Source organism: Aquarana catesbeiana, linkage group LG03, assembly GCF_042186555.1.
Source record: "Aquarana catesbeiana isolate 2022-GZ linkage group LG03, ASM4218655v1, whole genome shotgun sequence".
In the NCBI taxonomy this organism is placed as follows: Eukaryota; Metazoa; Chordata; class Amphibia; order Anura; family Ranidae; genus Aquarana; species Aquarana catesbeiana.
Window position 1 is genome coordinate 664,566,665 of NC_133326.1, and position 22,742 is coordinate 664,589,406.

General features: G+C 45.4%; 1 protein-coding gene across 2 annotated transcripts in view; it reads left to right on the forward strand.

Annotated features, from left to right (window-relative positions):
• Window positions 1-1,476: 1,476 nt before the first annotated feature.
• Window positions 1,477-22,742, forward strand: part of LOC141133436 (A.superbus venom factor 1-like) — a 224,820-nt gene continuing 203,554 nt past the window's right edge. For both annotated transcript variants that reach the window (XM_073622823.1, XM_073622824.1), the window contains exons 1-2: window positions 1,477-1,628; window positions 4,712-4,898. In XM_073622823.1, coding sequence (XP_073478924.1) covers window positions 1,531-1,628; window positions 4,712-4,898 — 285 coding nt within the window. In that variant the 5' untranslated portion in view covers window positions 1,477-1,530. The remainder of the gene's footprint in view (window positions 1,629-4,711; window positions 4,899-22,742) is intronic.

Consider the following 22,742-nt stretch of genomic DNA (forward strand, 5'->3'; position numbering starts at 1 on the left):
CTGGTCCACCTGACAGGAAACACAATCAACATACAAGGTTAAAAGGCCCCTCCCTTCCCCCTGCACCTCAGTTCTTGATTGTGTTTCCCGGCAGCGAAACGTTTGTTGTTTTTTTCTCAGACCTGAAGCTGGTAGTGGATGGTCCCCCCCGAGGGCTGGACGCCAATGCCGGGGAGGGTGGCGGGTCCAGCCAGGGCTCTGTCCTTCTCAGGGGGGCCCCCCAATGGCCAGAGGAGAGGTTTTTCCCCGGCAAGGAGCCTCCCGGGTACAGAGGGGTATCCCGGAACTCCTGTGAGCACATACCTCATGCTTTTACCTTCCACCCAGTCAGGTATGGAGGTGATGAAGGAACTGGGGCTCAGGCTGGTGTCTAGGCCGCAGAAGGGGTAGAGGACGCCAGCTCAGGTTGGTACCTGTGGTGCCTTGCAGGGCTGGTGGACATCTTGGACTCTCATAGGGAACGCTGAAGCTCCTGTGTATGTTCATTAAAGCAGTTGTGATCAGCCTTCAAGATATGTGGGGCCTCATCTGTGACCCCCAACATTACCAAAGGGACACACATAAAATCAGACAGCAGACACAAGCAACAAGATATAGTCAAAGACTATAGGCATGATAGAAGAAATGGTCAGAGACTGTGGACATATGAAAGATGGCCAGAGACCATGGACGTGATAGAACAGATGGTCAGAGTCTACGGAAATGATAGAAGAAATGGTTAGAGACTATAGACATGATACGAGAGATGGTTAGAGATTGTGGACATAACATAAGAGATGGTCAGAGACTTGCGGACGTAATACAGAAGACTAATTCAGAGGCTGTGAACATGCTATAGGAGTTGTTATAGACTGGGGACATGTTTCAGGAGACATTCATAGACTGGATACGTATAATATAAGACTGCTAAAAATAACTGCTTATAACAGGACAATAGTTTCACACATTGAAGTCTGTGGCGGCCCTAAGGGCCGCACAAAAAGTTCCAAAGGGCATGCAGCCCCTAGCTTGCAGGTTGGGCACCAGGGCCTTAAAGCCTTGTTCCACTAGGCTATGGTAAAGCTGTTTGCTATGCAGAAATCTGACCCTGGACTCTCCGGTATAAAGGAGACTTCTCCTGCTGTCTGGCACTCTATGGGACTGAACCCCTTCCCGTATATATTCCCAATACTTACACCAGGTCAGTAATATGTATAAGCCATGTAGAACTTGCCAAAATGTGGCATCAGGGTAGCATAGCCATTGAAAAGGTAAATGCAATGGTCACCAAAGGGGTCCCAACATCCCAAGACCCCTTGACGTTTATGCTCACCATGATATTATGATAGTATCTGAAATAAAATGTTTATATGGTCTTATAGTGTTTTTGCCACTGTTTTCTTTGTTATAGACAAACACAAATAATGGCTTATTGCAACATACAGTAAAGTCCGATATTTACTTCCTGGCAATGATAACCCCATTTGTTCTTTTGTTACTGATTAAGAGGATTACTGAGACCGGAGTTCAACTATCAGAGCTTAGTTCTACATGAAAGAGGCCAGTCATATTTCTGGTGGCATCATGGGCCATCAGCTTCTCTGTCTTACACTGCTCTGCTGGCTCGCTGGATCCTATGCCCAAAAGCCGTAAGTATTGCATTAAATTAAATTTTTAGTGGATAGTATGTTATAGTAGATTTTCAGCATAGATACACAGTGGGGTAGATTTACTAAAACTGGTGCACTCAGAATCTGGTGCAGCGGAGCATGATAGCCAATCTGCTTCTAACTTCAGCTTGTTCAGTTAAGCTTTGACATTAAAACCTGGAGGCTTATTGGTTTCCATGCAGAGTTGCACCAGATTTTGCACTCCCCAGTTTTAGTAAACAACCCCCAGTATGTAGATCATAGTTGCCCAATTTTAATGTTCGAGGTCTGTTTACAAGATTTTGGAGAATCAAAAAATAGTGAATAGTTATTCACAGAAAAAGCAGGGCACAGCAGGCCATGGAAAGGTTGCATGAAAAAGAAACTAGAATGGGTTTGTGGTTTATTCTATTCATTTTCTTGAATGGCAGGACCCAAGGTTTCCCAGCAGAACATGGTCCAAACCATCACATTGCTTCTGCTGGTATAAGATTTTTCCTTGATTTGACTTGATTCGTTATCTTTGGTTCAACTGCAGGTTTAGAGTTCTGAGGAACAGAGAGCTGTTTTTATTTTATTTTATCTTGTTTTTTTATTATTAATCCTTTAGAACAGGGGTCTCCAAACTTTTTGAGCAAAGACGTCTGCTTTAGAAGATACCATAGCTCCTGTATACTTAATGTCTGCATAATTAGATGTTTGGCTTAAGTTTAGCTTTAAAGTGACATTAAAGGTTTGTTTTTAAAAAAAACAAATAATAAACATGTTATAAACAGATGGCTTAAACCCAGCCTGGGCCTTTAAACAGATGTCCTGGACGGATCAAGATATTCGCACTCGTCACATGTGCCCAGTCCAGTTACACGCTGGGTGTGTTATTTTTGCTGATAAGAATCTGCTGTCTGGTAAGCAGCTTGTGCATGTGGTGTGCTGCCTATAAAGGTTTTTTTGGTTCTCCTTTTTTCCATGTTCTTTTGGATCACAAATCCTTTTCTGTTGTTAATATTTTTGGGTGATTGGGTAAAGCCTTATTTTCACCTGAACTTGCCCGAATAATTATGGGGTGTTGTTAAATGTCACTTTTATTTCACTCACCCTGTTTTACTGGTTTGCATGATTGCATGACACTCACTTGTCATCCTTAGTTGTAGTGTCATCTTTGGATGATTTATGATATTTATGATTATTATTGCATTGAGTGTTACACTTTTTTTTTTTCCACATTTTGAGAATTTTTTTTTTTAGCAATAATTATCAGTATTACGCTATGCTTGTGTTATTTATTTTTGGATAAATATCTTCATGGACTGGGCACATGTGACGAGTGCGAATATCTTGATCCGTCCAGGACATCTGTTTAAAGGCCCAGGCTGGGTTTAAGCCATCTGTTTATCTGTTTATATTTGGCTTACGTCTGGTAAGCGCAACAATTTGATGTTTTCCAGTTCCACTGTTATTACCTTATTGGATGAACTTTTATGAAATTTACATAGCAGTCTACCTCCTTCATCTTGATGTGGACATTTTTATAGGATCATAAGGACTATACTAATATCACACATTCATTAATTTAGCGCGGTTTTTTGTATGTTGTTTTGTTTTGGTGTGCCTCACTTATAACCGCAGCTTTATTTTTCTTTTTTTTTTTCTTCTTTTCTTTTTCTAAGCGCAGTTTTCTTTCATAAATAAACATGTTATACTTACCTGCTCTGTGTAATGGTTTTGCACAGAGCAGCCCCGATCCTCCTCTTCTCAGTTCTCTCCCTCCTGCCTAGTGCCCCTATAGTAAGCAGCTTGCTATTGGGGCACCCAAGGAGGCTTGCACCCAACCCACTGCTCTGTGTGTCCATTCACACACATAGCGCAGCTCAGCCCTGTCCCACTCTCTCCTCATAGGATCACTGGCTGTGATTGACAGTAGTGGGAATCAATGGCTCCCGCTGCTGTTTCAGCCAATGAGGAGGGGGAGACCGAAGGCCGAGGCTCTCCTGCACATCGTTGGATCGTGTCAGTTATAGTGGGGCTGGGGGTGCTGCTGCACCCAGAAGGTTTTTTTATCTTTATGCATAGAATGCATGAAGGTAAAAAACCTTGAGCCTTTAACACATACTTTAAGTGCATATCAGCCCTAATTTGAGCCCCCTTTTTATTTGCCCCCTTTTTATTTGTTAAATATACCATTGGAAGTGTTTTGTTGTATCTGTTTTATAAATGCAACAAAATGCCCATTAATCTTGTCCAAAAAATTGAGCTCTGTGCCTATGTGATTTGAAGGAGACTATTTCACGCCCCATGTTCTTATATTGGACTATAATTCAATTAGCCTTTATGCTGTTGGAGCGGTTGAGTAGTTTAGCAAAAGATAATGAGAAGGGCTGATAACACGACTGGCCGCGCACCTCTAGCGGGCCCAAATTCTCCCGAAAAAAAAAAAAAAAAAACACCCTTAGACTGGTCATTGTAGAAATGTGTGACTGAGTTTGTGTGCCTGGCTGCAGGGCAAACATTCGGGGAAGACCTGGGCAATATCCCTGTAGCTTCTACAGGAGTAGCGCTACACAATTATGCTCCTCCTATCAGCATATTTAAAGGTAGCAGAGCGTCATGGGCACCTAATATTGCTTTCCCCCTGGCTAAGTGCTGGTTTGCAGCGGATGACAGGAGGCGGACGTCAAGACAAACCAAAATATTAGTTCCTGTTATTTGTAAAAATCCTTTTATGTCTAAAGGAATGCACACATGAAATATAGGGTGTATATATATCAGCTGTAAGGGCAATGTCTGCCCATTACATATTTCATTTGCGCATGGAGATTACCAGCAAACTGGTTTCTATTTATCGTGAGGAGTCTAGTGTTAATATCTATGCATAAGAATTTCCAAACAAATTGAAACCAAAAGAGAGAATTCCAGTCCTTATGCTACATTCTATTAAGTAAAATCTATATAATTCAGCTGTTGGAAGATCCCATCATAACAGCAGAAGTAGGGATGTGTAGCTGGAACCCCTAACAGAAATATAATTGTTGGGTGGCCTGTACCTCTTGTAGAAACATATAAGGGACTGTGCTTTGCATTGACAGATGCATCCTGATCACACCTAGTGTGTTTCACATGGACTTTGAGGAAACCATTGTAATTGATGGACTCAACACTGCATTTGATGCTGATGTGATTGTAGAAGACTTTCCTGTGGGCCAGTATGTACGTGTTGTTGACCGGGTCTCAGTAAATGCTAGTAATCAGTTCCTGGGAATAATGAAAATCAAGGTAAGTGATCTGGTCTGGCTCTGTCTAGACCCTGCCTGAGTAACTGATTTCTGTGTCTTGGCTGCTAGCAGGGCTTCTTCTTCCCTTACTATCTTGATGACTTCAGAATACCCTACAGATGATCTTCTTTCTGAAGTTTTCAGTTAGTTCCAGATGGGGCAAAAGGCAGTGTGTACACAATATCTTCTTCATTCTGTCCTGATCTACAACTGCAAGTTCTATTAATTTCTTTATTATTGTCTGATACAGCATCTTGTTCAAACATCTAATATACTCACATAGTTACTCGCCTTAACATGTTTGAATTATCACATCAGAAGCTTTCTCTGTTTTTTTCAGACTCATCGTGTAACATACTAAGATGGTCATGAGTAGGGATGAGCTTCGAGTTTGAGTCAAACTCATGTTCAACTCGAACTTCGGCTGTTCGCCAGTTCGCGGAACAGCGAACAATTTGGGGTGTTCGCGGCATCGAATGCCGCCGAACACCCCTTAAAAGTCTATGGGAGAAATCAAAAGTGCTAATTTTAAAGGCTTATATGCATGGTATTGTCATAAAAAGTGTTTGGGGACCTGGGTCCTGCCCCAGGGGACATGAATCAATGCAAAAAAAGTTTTAAAAACAATAGTTTTTTTGGGAGCAGTGATTTTAATAATGCCCTAAAGTGAAACAATAAAAGTGTAATATCCCTTTAAATTTCGTACCTGGGGGGTGTCTATAGTATGCCTGTAAGGGGGCGCATGTTTCCCATGTTTAGAACAGTCTGACAGCAAAATGACATTTCAAAGGAAAAAAGTCATTTAAAAGTACTCGGGGATGAGCTTCATGTTCGAGTCGAATCAATGTTCGACCCGAGCATCGTCTGTTCGCCCGTTCGCCGAATTGCGAACGATATGGGCTGTTTGCGCCAAATTCGTGTGGCGCGTCACGGCCCATAATTCACTGTGGCATCGCAGTGCATTGCTGGCTGATGATTGGCCAAGCATGCACTATGACCCGCATGCTTGGCCAATCACAGCGCCGTCTGAACAAAGAGCCGTAATTGGCCAAAGCCAAGGAGGCTTTGGCTAATTATGGCTCAGGGGATTTAGTACACACCCCACACTATAAAAGGTCGCACCCCTGTGTAGTGTGTGTTCCGGCGTTAATAGACAGAGAGACAGTGTCATTTGATTTAAGTTAGATAGATTAGTCAGGACAGTCAGTGAGTTAGCTGCACTTACAGTGTATTGTGTATATATATATGCATCCCAGGTGTTGTGTATATATATATATATATATATATATATATATATATATATATATATATACACACTGTATTCTTCAGTTTAGCTAGATCCGTTCCTGTTATCTTGCTACTGACAGGCAGGCTTGTCTTGTTACAGTATTTACAGCTAACTGAAGAAAATTGCTGGTGTTCTTTTGATCCTATTAGTACCACAGTCAGGCAGCTAGACTATTTACAGTTAGTGTAGTGCGTCCTCCTCACAGTGTTCAGTTAAAGCTACAAGTTAGTTTAGTGTGACCTCTGCACAGTGTTCAGCTAAAACTACAAGTTAGTGTAGTGCACAGTGTTCAGCTAAAGCTACAAGTTAGGGTAGTGCGTCCTCCTCACAGTGTTCAGCTAAAACTACAAGTTAGTGTAGTGCGACCTCTGCACAGTATTCAGCTAAAGCTACAAGTTAGTGTAGTGCATCCTCTGAACAGTGTTCAGCTAAAACTACAAGTTAGTGTAGTGCACAGTGTTCAGCTAAAGCTACAAGTTAGGGTAGTGCGTCCTCCTCACAGTGTTCAGCTAAAACTACAAGTTAGTGTAGTGCGACCTCTGCACAGTGTTCAGCTAAAGCTACAATTTAGTGTAGTGCGTCCTCCTCACAGTGTTCAGCTAAAACTACAAGTTAGTGTAGTGCAACCTCTGCACAGTGTTCAGCTAAAGCTACAAGTTAGTGTAGTGCGTCCTCTGAACAGTGTTCAGCTAAAGCTACAAGTTAGTGTAGTGCGTCCTCCTCACGGTGTTCAGCTAAAACTACAAGTTAGTGTAGTGCGAGCTCTGCACAGTGTTCACCTAAAGCTACCTGTAGAAGGTTGGTGGTGTTTTCTTGACCCTATCACTACCGCAGGCAGCTAAATAAGCTACAAGTTAGTGTAGTGCGTCCTCCACACAGTGTTCAGCTAAAATTACAAGTTAGTGTAGTGCGAGCTCTGCACAGTGTTCAGCTAAAGCTAACTGTAGAAGGTTGGTGGTGTTTTCCTGATTCTATCACTACCACAGGCAGCTAAATAAGCTACAAATTAGTTTTTTGCTAGCTCTGCACAGTGTTCACCTAAAGCTACCTGTAGAAGGTTGGTGGTGTTTTCCTGATCCTATCACTACCGCAGGCAGCCAAATAAGCTACAAGTTAGTGTAGTGCAAGCTCTGCACAGTGTTCAGCTAAAGCTACCTGTAGAAGGTTGATGGTGTTTTCTTGATCCTATCACTACCACAGGCAGCTAAATAAGCTACAAGTTAGTTTTTTGCTAGCTCTGCACAGTGTTCACCTAAAGCTACCTGTAGAAGGTTGGTGGTGTTTTCCTGATCCTATCACTACCGCAGGCAGCTAAATAAGCTACAAGTTAGTGTAGTGCAAGCTCTGCACAGTGTTCAGCTAAAGCTACCTGTAGAAGGTTGATGGTGTTTTCTTGATCCTATCACTACCGCAGGCAGCTAAATAAGCTACAAGTTAGTTTTTTGCGAGCTCTGCACAGTGTTCACCTAAAGCTACCTGTAAAAGGTTGGTGGTGTTTTCCTGATTCTATCACTACTGCAGGCAGCTAAATAAGCTACAAGTTAGTTTTTTGCGAGCTCTGCACAGTGTTCACCTAAAGCTACCTGTAAAAGGTTGGTGGTGTTTTCCTGATCCTATCACTACTGCAGGCAGCTAAATAAGCTACAAGTTAGTTTTTTGTGAGCTTTGCACAGTGTTCAGATAAAGCTACCTGTAGAAGGTTGGTGGTGTTCCCATACTACAGGCAGGCATTTGATTTTGCTAGCTGCAGTATCAGTATATATATATATATATATATATATATATATATATATATATCCCAGCTTAGTGCAGCTACAGGCCATTAGTATGTCTGGAAGGCCAACAAGGAGAGGCAGACAGTCACAAGCCAATAAAAGAGGGCAAGCAGGCTCTGTGTCTAGAGGCAACATTGCTGGTCGTGGAGACGGTGCATCCTCATCAGCACGTGGCCGTGGGAAACGCTTGGCCTTTTTTTCGGCAGCTGGCCGTGTTGAGCCACAACATGCGGAAGACTTGGTCGAGTGGATGACCAAGTCGTCCTCATCCTCCTCATCCTCTCTCACCCATGCTCAGGGTACTTTGTCTGGCAAAGCAGCTGCCAACACGGCCTCTTCCCTCGGCTCAATGGCATCAGTGACTCCTTCCCTAGCCCCACCATGTCATCCTGAGGAGTCCCTCGAACTGTTTGACCACAGTGTTGAATACATGCTCCAGGAGGATGCCCAGCGTTTAGAAGGCTCTGATGATGATACTGAGCTAGATGAAGGCAGTAACGTGAGCATGGACAGAGGGGGTGCCCAAAAAGGACAGCAATCTGGCAGTCATTCTCACCCTGCTGCAGCATACTGCCAGGTTTGCTCCAGTGATGAGGAGGGGGGGGGGTGATGAGGTCACTGACTCAACGTGGGTGCCTGATAGGAGAGAGGAGGAGGAGGCACATCACCAACGAGGCAGGATGCCCTCCAGGGGCCAGCCTAAGGGCAGCACACTGATGCATCACACCCCAAAGCTCCGCATGTGCAGGGCGCTGCTGTCTCTGCGCATTATTCCAAACGTTCTTTGGTGTGGGGCTTTTTTGAGACGAGTGCATCAGATCGCACCGCTGCTATTTGCAACATATGTCTCAAGCGTATCTCGCGTGGCCAAAACATCTCCCGCTTGGGCACCACATGCTTGACCAGACATATGTTGACCTGCCATGCAGTTTGTTGGCAAGCGTATCTAAAAGACCCACACCAAAGAACAAAGAGGACCTCTTCTTGCTCCTCATCAGCTGAGATCTCCAACCCCACTATACCTTCAGTCCTCTCTGAGACCTACACTGAGAGGAATGAAGGTGTAGAATTAGGTGTGTCACAGCCAAGTACTTGTGGGCAATCTGCTTTCGGTACACCGACGTCAGATTGTACCAGGCAAATTTCCCTGCCCCAGCTGCTGCACCGCCGAAAGAAGTTTGCTCCCAGCCATCCACATGCCCAGCGGTTGAATGCTAGCTTGGCAAAATTGCTAGCACTTCAACTGCTGCCTTTTCAGTTGGTAGACTCTGCCCCCTTCCGTGAGTTTGTAGAATGTGCGGTTCCTCAGTGGCAGGTACCCAAACGCCACTTTTTCTCACGGAAGGCGATTCCGGCTCTTTACCGGCATGTGGAAGGCAATGTCCATGCCTTGCTGGACAGGGCGGTCAGTGGTAAGGTGCATATTACCGCTGACTCATGGTCCAGCAGGCATGGACAGGGACGTTACCTAAGTTTCACCGCGCATTGGGTGACTCTGCTGGCAGCTGGGAAGGATGCAGGACAAGGTGCAGTAGTGTTGGAGGTTGTTTTGCCACCACGCCTCCAAAATGCCACTACTAATGATTGTGACACACCTCTCTCCTCCACCCCCTCCTCTTCTTCTTCCTCCATGGCCTCTTCGTGTGCTTTGTCCTCGGAACCAGCAATGCTTCGTAGGCGTTCAAGGGGCTATGCAATTATGTAGGCCAAAAGATGCCAGGTGGTGCTTGAGCTGGTGTGCTTGGGGGACCGGAGCCACACTGGGGCAGAGGTTCTGTCAGCTCTGCAGGGGCAGGTTCAGAGGTGGTTGACGCCATGCCAACTTAAGGCAGGAATGGTGGTTTGCAATAATGGCACCAACCTCCTCTCCACCCTCCGACAGGGACAACTGACCCATGTGCCCTGTTTGGCTCACGTCCTTAACTTGGTGGCGCAGCGGTTCTTGGGCAGGTACCCAGGCTTACAGGATGTCCTGAGGCAGGCCAGGAAAGTCTGTGTGCATTTCCGCCGGTCATATAATGCCAGTGCTCGGCTGGCAGACCTCCAAAAGGAATTTAACCTGCCTAAGAACCGCCTAATCTGTGACATGCCCACCAGGTGGAACTCAACGTTGGCCATGCTGCAGCGGCTGCACACGCAGCAGAGGGCCATCAATGAGTACCTGTGCGACTATGCACCAGGACAGGGTCAGGGGAGCTTGTTTTTTTTTCCCCACGCCAGTGGGCCATGATCAGAGATGCATGCACTGTCCTGTCACCATTTGAGGAGGCCACAAGGATGGTGAGCAGTGACAGTGCATGTATCAGTGACACTATCCCCCTTGTCCACCTGTTAGAGCACACGCTGCGTGGAATAATGGACAGGGCACTTGAGGCAGAACAGAGGCAGGAAGAGGAGGACTTCCTTAGCTCTCAAGGCCCCCTTTATCCAGACAGTGTTCCTGCGTGCCCGCCGAGGAAGAGGAGGTGGAGGAGGAGGATTGTGTCAGTATGGAGGTGAAGCCTGGCACTCAGCATCAGCAGCAGTCTTTAAGGGATCAGTCCCAAGAAACACATGAACTTGTACGTGGCTGGGAGGAGGTGGCTGCGGACCATGTCGTCCTTAGTGACCCAGAGGACTCCGGACCGAATGCCTCAGCAAACCTACGCTGCATGGCCTCCCTGATCCTGCAAAGCCTGCGTAAGTATCCTTGTATTCGTGGTATCAAGGAGAAGGACCAATACTGGCTGGCAACCCTCCTTGATCCACATTACAAGGGTAAGGTTGCAGAACTTATCTTGCCTTCGCAGAGGGAGCAGAGGATGAAACATCTTGGGGAGGCCTTGCAGAAAGGTCTGTGCAACGCGTTCCTAGAGACTAGGAGGTTACAAACTCCTGTTTCTGGACAACGTGTTGCTGAGGCTTCGGTCAGTCAAAGAAGGAGCGGTGGAGAAGGTGGCCGTCTGACCGATGCGTTCAGACAATTTTTTAGTCCGCAGCCCCAAGGTATGATCGGTTCCAGCAACCATCGCCAGCATCTGTTTTACATGGTGCAGGAATACCTAGGGGCAAGATCTGACTTGGACACCTTTCCCACCGAAAATCCTCTGGGTTACTGGGTCTTGAGGATGGGTCACTGGCCAGAGCTTGCACAGTATGCAGTTGAGATACTGGCCTGTCCTGCATCCAGCGTTCTTTCGGAACGCACATTCAGTGCTGCTGGAGGCTTTATAACCGATCATAGGGTGCGTCTGTCCACCGACTCGGTCGATCGACTGACCTTCATAAAAATGAATCAGTCTTGGATCACCACCAGCTACCAAGCACCTGATGCTGATGTAACCAAATAATTTTTTTTGAAATCTCAGATCCCTTTAAAGACTTCCTATGCTGATGCTAAGTGACTATCCTGAGTAATTATCCTCTTCCTCCTCAATGATCATGCTGATCGCTTGTAAGAACATTTTTGGTTCTGGGCGCCGCCACCAGTGCCTAAGGCCCAATTTTTCAGCCCCTGTTTAACAGGGGTGTGTAATTACAATTTTTGATGCAATACTTTGCAGCAGGGCTCGTTCCTGCGTTCCAACTAGAGTATCTGTGAGGGTTTGCAGTGTTGTGGCACCAGCACCAGTGCCTAAGGCCCAATTTTTCAGCCCCTGTTTAACAGGGGCGTGTAATTACAATTTTTGATGCAATACTTTGCAGCAGGGCTCGTTCCTGCATTCCAACTAGAGTATCTGTGAGGGGTTGCAGTGTTGTGGCACCAGCACCAGTGCCTAAGGCCCAATTTTTCAGCCCCTGTTTAACAGGGGTGTGTAATTACAATTTTTGATGCAATACTTTGCAGCAGGGCTCGTTCCTGCATTCCAACTAGAGTATCTGTGAGGGGTTGCAGTGTTGTGGCACCAGCACCAGTGCTTAAGGCCCAATTTTTCAGCCCCTGTTTAACAGAGGTGTGTAATTACAATTTTTATGCAATACTTTGCAGCAGGGCTCGTTCTGCGTTCCAACTAGAGTATCTGTGAGGGGTTGCAGTGTTGTGGTACCAGCACCAGTGCCTAAGGACCAATTTTTCAGCCCCTGTTCAACAGGGGCATGTAATTACAATTCTTGATATAATATTTCACAGCAGGGCCCGTTCCAGCACCCACCAAGAGTAACTGAGGACTTACAGTGTTGTGGCACCAGCACCCCCATCACCAAAGGCCCAATTTTTCTGACCCTGTTCAACAGGGGCATGTAATTACAATTCTTGATCTAATATTTCACAGCAGGGCCCTGTGAGGGCTTACAGTGTTGAGGCCACAACAGCAGGCCCAAATTTCTGCTGAATATATAGGGCAGGCCCCTACTTTCAAACATCCAACTTACAAACGACTCCTACTTGCAAACGGAAGGAGACAACAGGAAGTGAGATGAAATCTACCCCATAGGAAGGGAAGATCTCTCCTGTAAGAGTTAATATGGGAAAAACTTTTCTCCTTTCCACTGATGCTTTATCATCAATCCTTGTTTCACTAAAAACCCCAAATTTTCAAAAAACATTTGTCATTGGGACAACAAGTGAGGTGAAATCTTTTGAAGAGGAGCACAGACAGCAAAACAAATGTCACAGGGGTAATAACCCTTCCCTATGTTTTCCAAAAAGCTTAAAAACAGATTTTTTGGCTGGAGCTACACTTTAAAAATGTACCAGTTCAAAATTACAAACAGATTCTACTTAACAACAAACCTACAGTCCCTGTCTTGTTTGCACCGCCTGTATACTGCTGTTCAGAGTATATAGGGCCTGGGGGCCCCACGCCTTTCCTTTTTTTAATTTGGGTGCGGGGTTCCCCTTAATATCCATACAGGACCCAAAGGGCCTGGTAATGGACTGGAGGGTACCCATGCCATTTGTCTCACTGATTTTCATCCATATAGCCAGGACCCGACATTACATTAAAGCTGCAAGCAGTTTTTAACCACTTGCCGACCGCCTAACGCAGATATACGTCTGCAGAATGTCACGGGCAGGCAGAATCACGTACCTGTACGTGATCTGCCTCCCGCGGGTGGGGGGTCCGATCGGACCCCCCCCCGGTGCCAGCGGCGGTCGGCATTTGACTGGGAGCGTCGGGAGGCGAGGGGGAGACCATCCGATCGTGGCCCCCCCCTCGCGATCGCTCCCAGCCAATCGGAATCCTCCCCTGCCTGTGTGTAGTTTCACACAGGATGTGATGTCATCTCTCCTCGGCTTTGGCAGTTTCCGTCCAGCGCCGAGGAGAGAAGACATGTAAGTGCACAACACACACACACACACAGTAGAACATGCCAGGCATACTTTACACCCCCGATCCCCCCCCGATCGCCCCCCGATCCCCCCCCCAATCACCCCCCCCCCCCCGTCACAAACTGACAGCAAGCAGTATTTTTTTTTTTTTTTCTGATTACTGCATTGGTGTCAGTTTGTGACAGTTACAGTGTTAGGGCAGTTAGTATTACCCCCCTGTAGGTCTAGGATACCCCCCTAACCCCCCCTAATAAAGTTTTAACCCCTTGATCACCCCCTGTCACCAGTGTCGCTAAGCGATCATTTTTCTGATCGCTGTATTAGTGTCGCTGGTGACGCTAGTTAGGGACCTAAATATTTAGGTTCGCCGTCAGCGTTTTATAGCGACAGGGACCCCCACATACTACCTAATAAATGTTTTAACCCCTTGATTGCCCCCTAGTTAACCCTTTCACCACTGATCACCGTATAATCGTTACGGGTGACGCTGGTTAGTTTGTTTATTTTTTATAGTGTCAGGGCACCCGCCGTTTATTACCGAATAAAGGTTTAGCCCCCTGATCGCCCGGCGGTGATATGCGTCGCCCCAGGCAGCGTCAGATTAGCTCCAGTACCGCTAACACCCACGCACGCAGCATACGCCTCCCTTAGTGGTATAGTATCTGTACGGATCAATATCTGATCCCATCAGATCTATACTAGCGTCCCCAGCAGTTTAGGGTTCCCAAAAACGCAGTGTTAGCGGGATCAGCCCAGATACCCGCTAGCACCTGCTTTTTTCCCCTCTGCCCGGCCCAGCCCACCCAAGTGCAGTTTCGATCGATCACTGTCACTTACAAAACACTAAACGCATAACTGCAGCGTTCACAGAGTCAGGCCTGATCCCTGCGATCGCTAACAGTTTTCTTGGTAGCGTTTTGGTGAACTGGCAAGCGTCCAGCCCCAGGCAGCGTCAGGTTAGCGCCAGTACCGCTAACACCCATGCACGCACCGTACACCTCCCTTAGTGGTATAGTATCTGAACGGATCAATATCTGATCCGATCAGATCTATACTAGCGTCCCCAGCAGTTTAGGGTTCCCAAAAATGCAGTGTTAGCGGGATCAGCCCAGATACCTGCTAGCACCTGCGTTTTGCCCCTCCGCCCGGCCCGGCCCAGCCCACCCAAGTGCAGTATCGATCGATCACTGTCACTTACAAAACACTAAACGCATAACTGCAGCGTTCGCAGAGTCAGGCCTGATCCCTGCGATCGCTAACAGTTTTTTTGGTAGCGTTTTGGTGAACTGGCAAGCACCAGCCCCAGGCAGCGTCAGGTTAGCGCCAGTACCGCTAACACCCACGCACGCACCGTACACCTCCCTTAGTGGTATAGTATCTGAACGGATCAATATCTGATCCGATCAGATCTATACTAGTGTCCCCAGCAGTTTAGGGTTCCCACAAACGCAGTGTTAGCGGGATCAGCCCAGATACCTGCTAGCACCTGCGTTTTGCCCCTCCGCCCGGCCCAGCCCAGCCCACCCAAGTGCAGTATCGATCGATCACTGACACTTACAAAACACTAAACGCATAACTGCAGCGTTCGCAGAGTCAGGCCTGATCCCTGCGATCGCTAACAGTTTTTTTGGTAGCGTTTTGGTGAACTGGCAAGCACCAGCAGCCTAGTACACCCCGGTCGTAGTCAAACCAGCACTGCAGTAACACTTGGTGACGTGGCGAGTCCCATAAGTGCAGTTCAAGCTGGTGAGGTGGCAAGCACAAGTAGTGTCCCGCTGCCACCAAAAAGACAAACACAGGCCCGTCGTGCCCATAGTGCCCTTCCTGCTGCATTCGCCAATCCTAATTGGGAACCCACCGCTTCTGCAGCGCCCGTACTTCCCCCATTCACATCCCCAACCAAATGCAGTCGGCTGCATGAGAGGCATTTTCTTTATGTCCTCCCGAGTACCCCTACCCAACGAACCCCCCCAAAAAAGATGTTGTGTCTGCAGCAAGCGCGGATATAGGGGTGACACCCGCTATTATTGTCCCTCCTGTCCTGATAATCCTGGTCTTTGCATTGGTGAATGTTTTGAACGCTACCATGCACTAGTTGAGTATTAGCGTAGGGTACAGCATTGCACAGACTAGGCACACTTTCACAGGGTCTCCCAAGATGCCATCGCATTTTGAGAGACCCGAACCGGTTACAGTTATAAAAGTTAGTTACAAAAAAAAGTGTAAAAAAAAAAAAAAAAAAAACACATACAAAAATATAAAATAAAAAAAAAATAGTTGTCGTTTTATTGTTCTCTCTCTCTCTATTCTCTCTCTATTGTTCTGTTCTTTTTTACTGTATTCTATTCTGCAATGTTTTATTGTTGTTATGTTTTATCATGTTTGCTTTTCAGATATGCAATTTTTTATACCTTACCATTTACTGTGCTTTATTGTTAACCATTTTTTTGTCTTCAGGTACGCCATTCACGACTTTGAGTGGTTATACCAGAATGATGCCTGCAGGTTTAGGTATCATCTTGGTATCATTCTTTTCAGCCAGCGATCGGCTTTCATGTAAAAGCAATCCTAGCAGCTAATTAGCCTCTAGACTGCTTTTACAAGCAGTGGGAGGGAATGCCCCCCCCCAACGTCTTCCGTGTTTTTCTCTGGCTCTCCTGTCTCGACAGGGAACCTGAGAATGCAGCCAGTGAGCCAGCTGACCATAGAGCTGATCAGAGACCAGAGTGGCTCCAAACATCTCTATGGCCTAAGAAACCGGAAGCTACAAGCATTTTATGACTTAGATTTCGCCGGATGTAAACAGCGCCATTGGGAAATTGGGAAAGCATTTTATCACACCGATCTTGGTGTGGTCAGATGCTTTGAGGGCAGAGGAGAAATCTAGGGTCTAATAGACCCCAATTTTTGCAAAAAAGAGTACCTGTCACTACCTATTGCTATGATAGGGGATATTTACATTCCCTGAGATAACAATAAAAATGATTTAAAAAAAAAAAAAATGAAAGGAACAGTTTAAAAATAAGATAAAAAAATAATAATAATAAAGAAAAAAAAAAAAGCACCCCTGTCCCCCCTGCTCTCGCGCTAAGGCGAACGCAAGCGTTGGTCTGGCGTCAAATGTAAACAGCAATTGCACCATGCGTGTGAGGTATCACCGCGAACGTCAGATCGAGGGCAGTAATTTTAGCAGTAGACCTCCTCTGTAAATCTAAAGTGGTAACCTGTAAAGGCTTTTAAAGGCTTTTAAAAATGTATTTAGTTTGTCGCCACTGCACGTTTGTGCGCAATTTTAAAGCATGTCATGTTTGGTATCCATGTACTCGGCCTAAGATCATCTTTTTTATTTCATCAAACATTTGGGCAATATAGTGTGTTTTAGTGCATTAAAATCTAAAAAAGTGTGTTTTTTCCCCAAAAAATGCGTTTGAAAAATCGCTGCGCAAATACTGTGTGAAAAAAAAAAATGAAACACCCACCATTTTAATCTGTAGGGCATTTGCTTTAAAAAAAATATATAATGTTTGGGGGTTCAAAGTAATTTTCTTGCAAAAAAAAATTATTTTTTTATGTAATCAAAAAGTGTCAGAAAGGGCTTTGTCTTCAAGTGGTTAGAAGAGTGGGTGATGTGCGACATAAGCTTCTAGATGTTGTGCATAAAATGCCAGGACAGTTCAAAACCCCCCCAAATGACCCCATTTTGGAAAGTAGACACCCCAAGCTATTTGCTGAGAGGCATGTCGAGTCCATGGAATATTTTATATTGTGACACAAGTTGCGGGAAAGAGACAATTTTTTATTTTTTTTTTTTTTTTTGCGCAAAGTTGTCACTAAATGATATATTGCTCAAACATGCCATGGAAATATGTGAAATTACACCCCAAAATACATTCTGCAAGCACCGCCTTCAGGCTTTCTAAGGCCGTAAATTTTTGATTTCACTCTTCACTGCCTATCACAGTTTCGGAGGCCATGGAATGCCCAGGTGGCAAAACCCCCCCCCAAATGACCCCATTTTGGAAAGTAGACACCCCAAGCTATTTGATGAGAGGTATAGTGAGTATTTTGCAGACCTCACTTTTTGTCACAAAGTTTTGAAAATTGAAAAAAGAAAAAAAAAATTTTTTTTTCTCGTCTTTCTTTATTTTCAAAAACAAATGAGAGCTGCAAAATACTCACCATGCCTCTCAGCAAATAGTTTGGGGTGTCTACTTTCCAAAATGGGGTCATTTGGGGGGGGTTTGTGCCACCTGGGCATTCCATGGCCTCCGAAACTGTGATAGGTAGTGAGGAGTAAAATCAAAAATGTACGCCCTTAGAAATCCTGAAGGCAGTGATTGGTTTTCGGGGTCCCGTACGCGGCTAGGCTCCCAAAAAGTCCCACACATGTGGTATCCCCGTACTCAGGAGAAGCAGCTAAATGTATTTTGGGGTGCAATTCCACATATGCCCATGGCCTGTGTGAGCAATATATCATTTAGTGACAACTTTGTGCAAAAAAAAAAAAAAAAATTGTCACTTTCCCGCAACTTGTGTCAAAATATAAAACATTCCATGGACTCAACATGCCTCAAAGCAAATAGCTTGGGGTGTCTACTTTCCAAAATGGGGTCATTTGGGGGGGGTTTATGCCATCTGGGCATTTTATGGCCTTCAAAACTGTGATAGGTAGTGAGGAGTAAAATCAAAAATGTACGCCCTTAGAAATCCTGAAGGCAGTGATTGGTTTTCGGGGCCCCGTACGCGGCTAGGCTCCCAAAAAGTCCCACACATGTGGTATCCCCATACTCAGGAGAAGCAGCTAAATGTATTTTGGGGTGCAATTCCACATATGCCCATGGCCTGTGTGAGCAATATATCATTTAGTGACAACTTTTTGTAATTTTTTTTTTTTTTTTTGTCATTATTCAATCACTTGGGACAAAAAAAATGAATATTCAATGGGCTCAACATGCCTCTCAGCAAATTCCTTGGGGTGTCTACTTTCCAAAATGGGGTCATTTGTGGGGGTTTTGTACTGCCCTGCCATTTTAGCACCTCAAGAAACGACATAGGCAGTCATAAATTAAAGGCTGTGTAAATTCCAGAAAATGTACCCTAGTTTGTAGGCGCTATAACTTTTGCGCAAACCAATAAATATACGCTTATTGACATTTTTTCTACCAAAGACATGTGGCCGAATACATTTTGGCCTAAATGTATGACTAAAATTGAGTTTATTGGATTTTTTTTAGAACAAAAAGTAGAAAATATCATTTTTTTTCAAAATTTTCGGTCTTTTTCCGTGTATAGCGCAAAAAAATAAAAACGGCAGAGGTGATCAAATACCATCAAAAGAAAGCTCTATTTGTGGGAAGATAAGGACGCAAATTTCGTTTGGGTACAGCATTGCATGACCGCGCAATTAGCAGTTAAAGCGACGCAGTGCCGAATTGTAAAAAGTGCTCTGGTCAGGAAGGGGGTAAAACCTTCCGGGGCTGAAGTGGTTAAATGACTTTTTTTCCTTTAAAAATGTCATTTTGTGCAGGGACTGTTCTAAGCATGGGAAACACGTGCCACTTTAGAGGCATACTATAGACACCCCCCAGGTACGATATTTAACCACTTCATTACCTGCCCATAGTCATATGACGGCTTCAGATGGGGTCTACCATCCTGGGTGGCCGCCATATGATGTCATGGGCTTCCCGGGCCTTCTCGGGGGCGCATTGCTCAGGACCTGGTGCGTGTCGCGATGTCCGCCGGGCACCCACGATTGCCCGTTAACCGAGCAGGACCGTGGATCTGTGTGTGTAAACACACAGATCCACGTCCCGTCAGGTGAGAGGAGACCGATCTGTGTTCCTAGTACAGAGGAACACCGATCGGTCTCCTCCCCTTGTGAGTCCACACCCCCTACAGTTAGAATAACTCCCCTAGGAAACATATTTAACCCCTCGTGTCCCCCTAGTTGTTAACCCCTTCCCTGCCTGTCACATTTCTACAGTAATCAATGCAATTTTAATTGCATTGATCGCTGTATAAATGTGAATGGTCCCAAAAATGTGTCAAAAGTGTCCGATGTGCCTGCCATAATGTCGCAGCCACGGAAAAAATCGCAGATAGCCACCATTACTAGTAAAAAAAAAATAAATAAATAAATTTTTTTTAAAAATGCCATAAATCTATCCGGCATTTTGTAGATGCTATAACTTTTGCGCAAACCAATCAATATACGCTTATTGCATTTTTTTTTACCAAACATATGTAGAAGAATACGTATCGGCCTAAACTGAGGAAAAATTATTTTTTTTTTTTTTCAAATTGTGATATTTATTATAGCAAAAAGTATAAAATATAGTGTTTTTTTCAAAATTGTTGCTCTTCTTTTGTTTATAGCGCAAAAAAAAAAAAACGCAGAGGTGATCAAATTCCACCAAAAGAAAGCTCTATCTGTGGGGAAAAAAGGCCGTTAATTTGGTTTGGGTAAAGCGTCGCACGACCCCGCAATTGTCGTTTAAAGTGCGACAGCGCTGAAAACTAAAAATTGGTCTGGGAAGGAAGGGGGTGAAAATGCCCTGTATTGAACCGGTTAAAGGAATATTTCACTTTTTTTTTTTTACTTTAAGCATCATTAAAATCACTGCTCCCGAAAAAACGGCCGTTTTGAAAAGTTTTTTTTGCATTGATACATGTCCCCTGGGGCAGGACCCGGGTCCCCAAACCCTTTTTAAGACAATACCATGCAAATTAGCCTTTAAAATGAGCACTTTTGATTTCGAACGTTCGAGTCCCATAGACGTCAATGGGGTTCTAAAGTTTGTGCGAATTTTCGGTCTGTTCGCAGGTTCTAGTGCAAACCGAAGCGGGGGGTGTTCGGCTCATCCCTACTCGCGGCTATTAATGAATTGCCGGTCCGACAATATACATAAAAGTTCATTGATAAAAACGGCATGGGAATTCCCCACAGGGCAACCCTGAACCAAAATTTAAAAAAAAAAATGACGTGGGGGGTCCCCCTAAATTCCATACCAGGCCCTTCAGGTCTGGTATGGATATTAAGGGGAACCTCGGCCAAAATTTAAAAAAAAAAATGGCGTGGGGTCCCCCCTTAAAATCTATACCAGACCCTTCAGGTCTGGTATGGATTTTAAGGGGAACCCCGCGCCAAAATTAAAAAAAAAAAATGGTGTGGGGTCCCCCCCAAAATCCATACCAGACCTTTATCTGAGCACGCAACCTGGCAGGCTGCAGGAAAAGAGGGGGGGGCAAGAGAGCACCCCCCCTCCTGAACCATACCAGGCCACATGCCCTCAACATTGGGAGGGTGCTTTGGGGTAGCCCCCAAAAACACCTTGTCCCCATGTTGATGGTGACAAGGGCCTCATCCCCACAACCCTTGCCCAGTGGTTGTGGGGGTCTGTGGGCAGGGAGCTTATCGGAATCTGGAAGCCCCCTTTAACAAGGGGACCCCCAGATCCTGGCCCTCCCCCCTGTGTGAACTGTACCCCTACCATTTCACAAAAAAACTGTCAAAAATGTTAAAAATGACAAGAGACAGTTTTTGACAATTCCTTTATTTAAATGCTTCTTCTTTCTTCTATCCTCTATCTTCTTTCTTCTATCTTCTATTTCCTTCGGTTTCTTCCTCCATCTTCTTCTTCTGGTTCTTCTGGTTCTTCCTCCGGTGTTCTCATCCAGCATCTCCTCCGCGGCGTCTTCTTATCTTCTTCTTCTCGGGCCGCTCCGCATCCATGATTTCATGGAGGGAGGCTCCCGCTGTGTGACGCTTCTCTCTTCATCTTTTTCTTCATCTTTTCCTCTTCATCTTCTTCTCTTCATCTTCTTGTCTTCATCTTCTTTTCGGGCCACTCCGCATCCATGATGGCATGGAGGGAGGCTCCCTCTGTGTGATGCCTCTTCTCTTCTGATGGTTCTTAAAGGCTTGCTGACCGCCGGCTGTGACGGCCTCGCTTTCCCGGCCCACCAGGGGGTGCACGCGCGCTGCCGACGGTGTTCGCACGCGCCGCCGACGGCAGTCGCGCGCGCCATGTCACTGGGCACCCGGTGCGCGTGCCTGGCAGACGCGATGTCCGCCGGGCACCCGCGATTGCCGGTAACACAGCAGGACCGTGGATCTGTGTGTGTGTCTGTCAGAGAAGAGGAGGCCGATGGTATGTTCCCAATACAGAGGAACACCGATCGGTCTCCTCCCCTAGTAAGTCCCCTCCCCCTACAGTTAGAAACACTCCCTAGCAAACACAGTTAACCCCTCGATCACCACCTAGTGTTAACCCCTTCCCTGCCAGTCACATTTATATGGTAATCAGTGCATTTTTATAGCACGGATCGCTGTATAAATGTGAATGGTCCCAAAAATGTGTCAAAAGTGTCCGATGTGTCTGCCGCAATATCGCAGTCACGATAAAAATCGCAGATCGCTGCCATTACTAGTAAAAAAAAAAAAATAATAAAAATGTTATAAATCTATCCCCTATTTTGTAGACGCTATAACTTTTGTGCAAACCAATCAATATATGCTTACTACGATTTTTTTACCAAAAATATGTAGAAGAATATGTATCGGCCTAAACTGAGGAAAAAATTTGTTTTAAAGAAAAAAATATTGGATATTTATTATCGCAAAAAGTAAAAAAAAAAATTGTGTTTTTTTTCCAAACTTGTCACTTTTCTTTTGTTTATAGCGCAAAAAATAAAAACTGCAGAGGTGATCAAATACTACCAAAAGAAAGCTCTATTTGTGGGGAAAAAATTATCACAATTTCATCTAGGTACAGTGTTGTAAGTCCGCGCAATTGTCATTCAAAGTGCGACAGTGCTGAAAGCTGAAAAATAGCTTGGGCAGGAAGGGGCTGAAAATGCACTGTATTGAGGTGGTTAAATAACGAGGGGGGGGGGGCACCCGGTGACCCCGCCCCCCCTCTGAAGCACGTGGACTTCCCTGTGGCATTCCCCCTGACGTCAGAAGGGGGCGGGGTTACGTAACGGGTGACCCAGCACCCCCGTTATTTTAGAACCGTCAGAAGAGGAGAAGCGTCACACAGTGGGAGCCTCCCTCCATGCCATCATGGATGCAGAGCGGCCCAAAAAGAAGATGAAGACAAGAAGATGAAGAGAAGAAGATGAAGAAAAAGATGAAGAGAGAAGCGTCACACAGCAAGAGCCACCCTCCATGCCATCATGGATGCGGAGCAGCCCGAGGAGAAGAAGATAAGAAGACGTCGTGGAGGAGATGCCGGACAAGAACACCGGAGGAAGAACCAGAAGAACCAGAAGAAGAAGAAGAAGATGGAGGAAGAAACCCAAGGAAGATAGAAGATAGAAGATAGAAGAAAGAAGATAGAAGATAGAAGAAAGAAGAAGCATTTAAATAAAGGAATTGTCAAAAACTGTCTCTTGTCATTTTTAACATTTTTGACAGTTTTTTTCCTTACCATTTCACGCAAGAGGGAGGGCCGGAATCTGGGGTCCCCTTGTTAAAGGGGGCTTCCAGATTCCGATAAGCCCCCGCCTGCAGACCCCCACCACCAC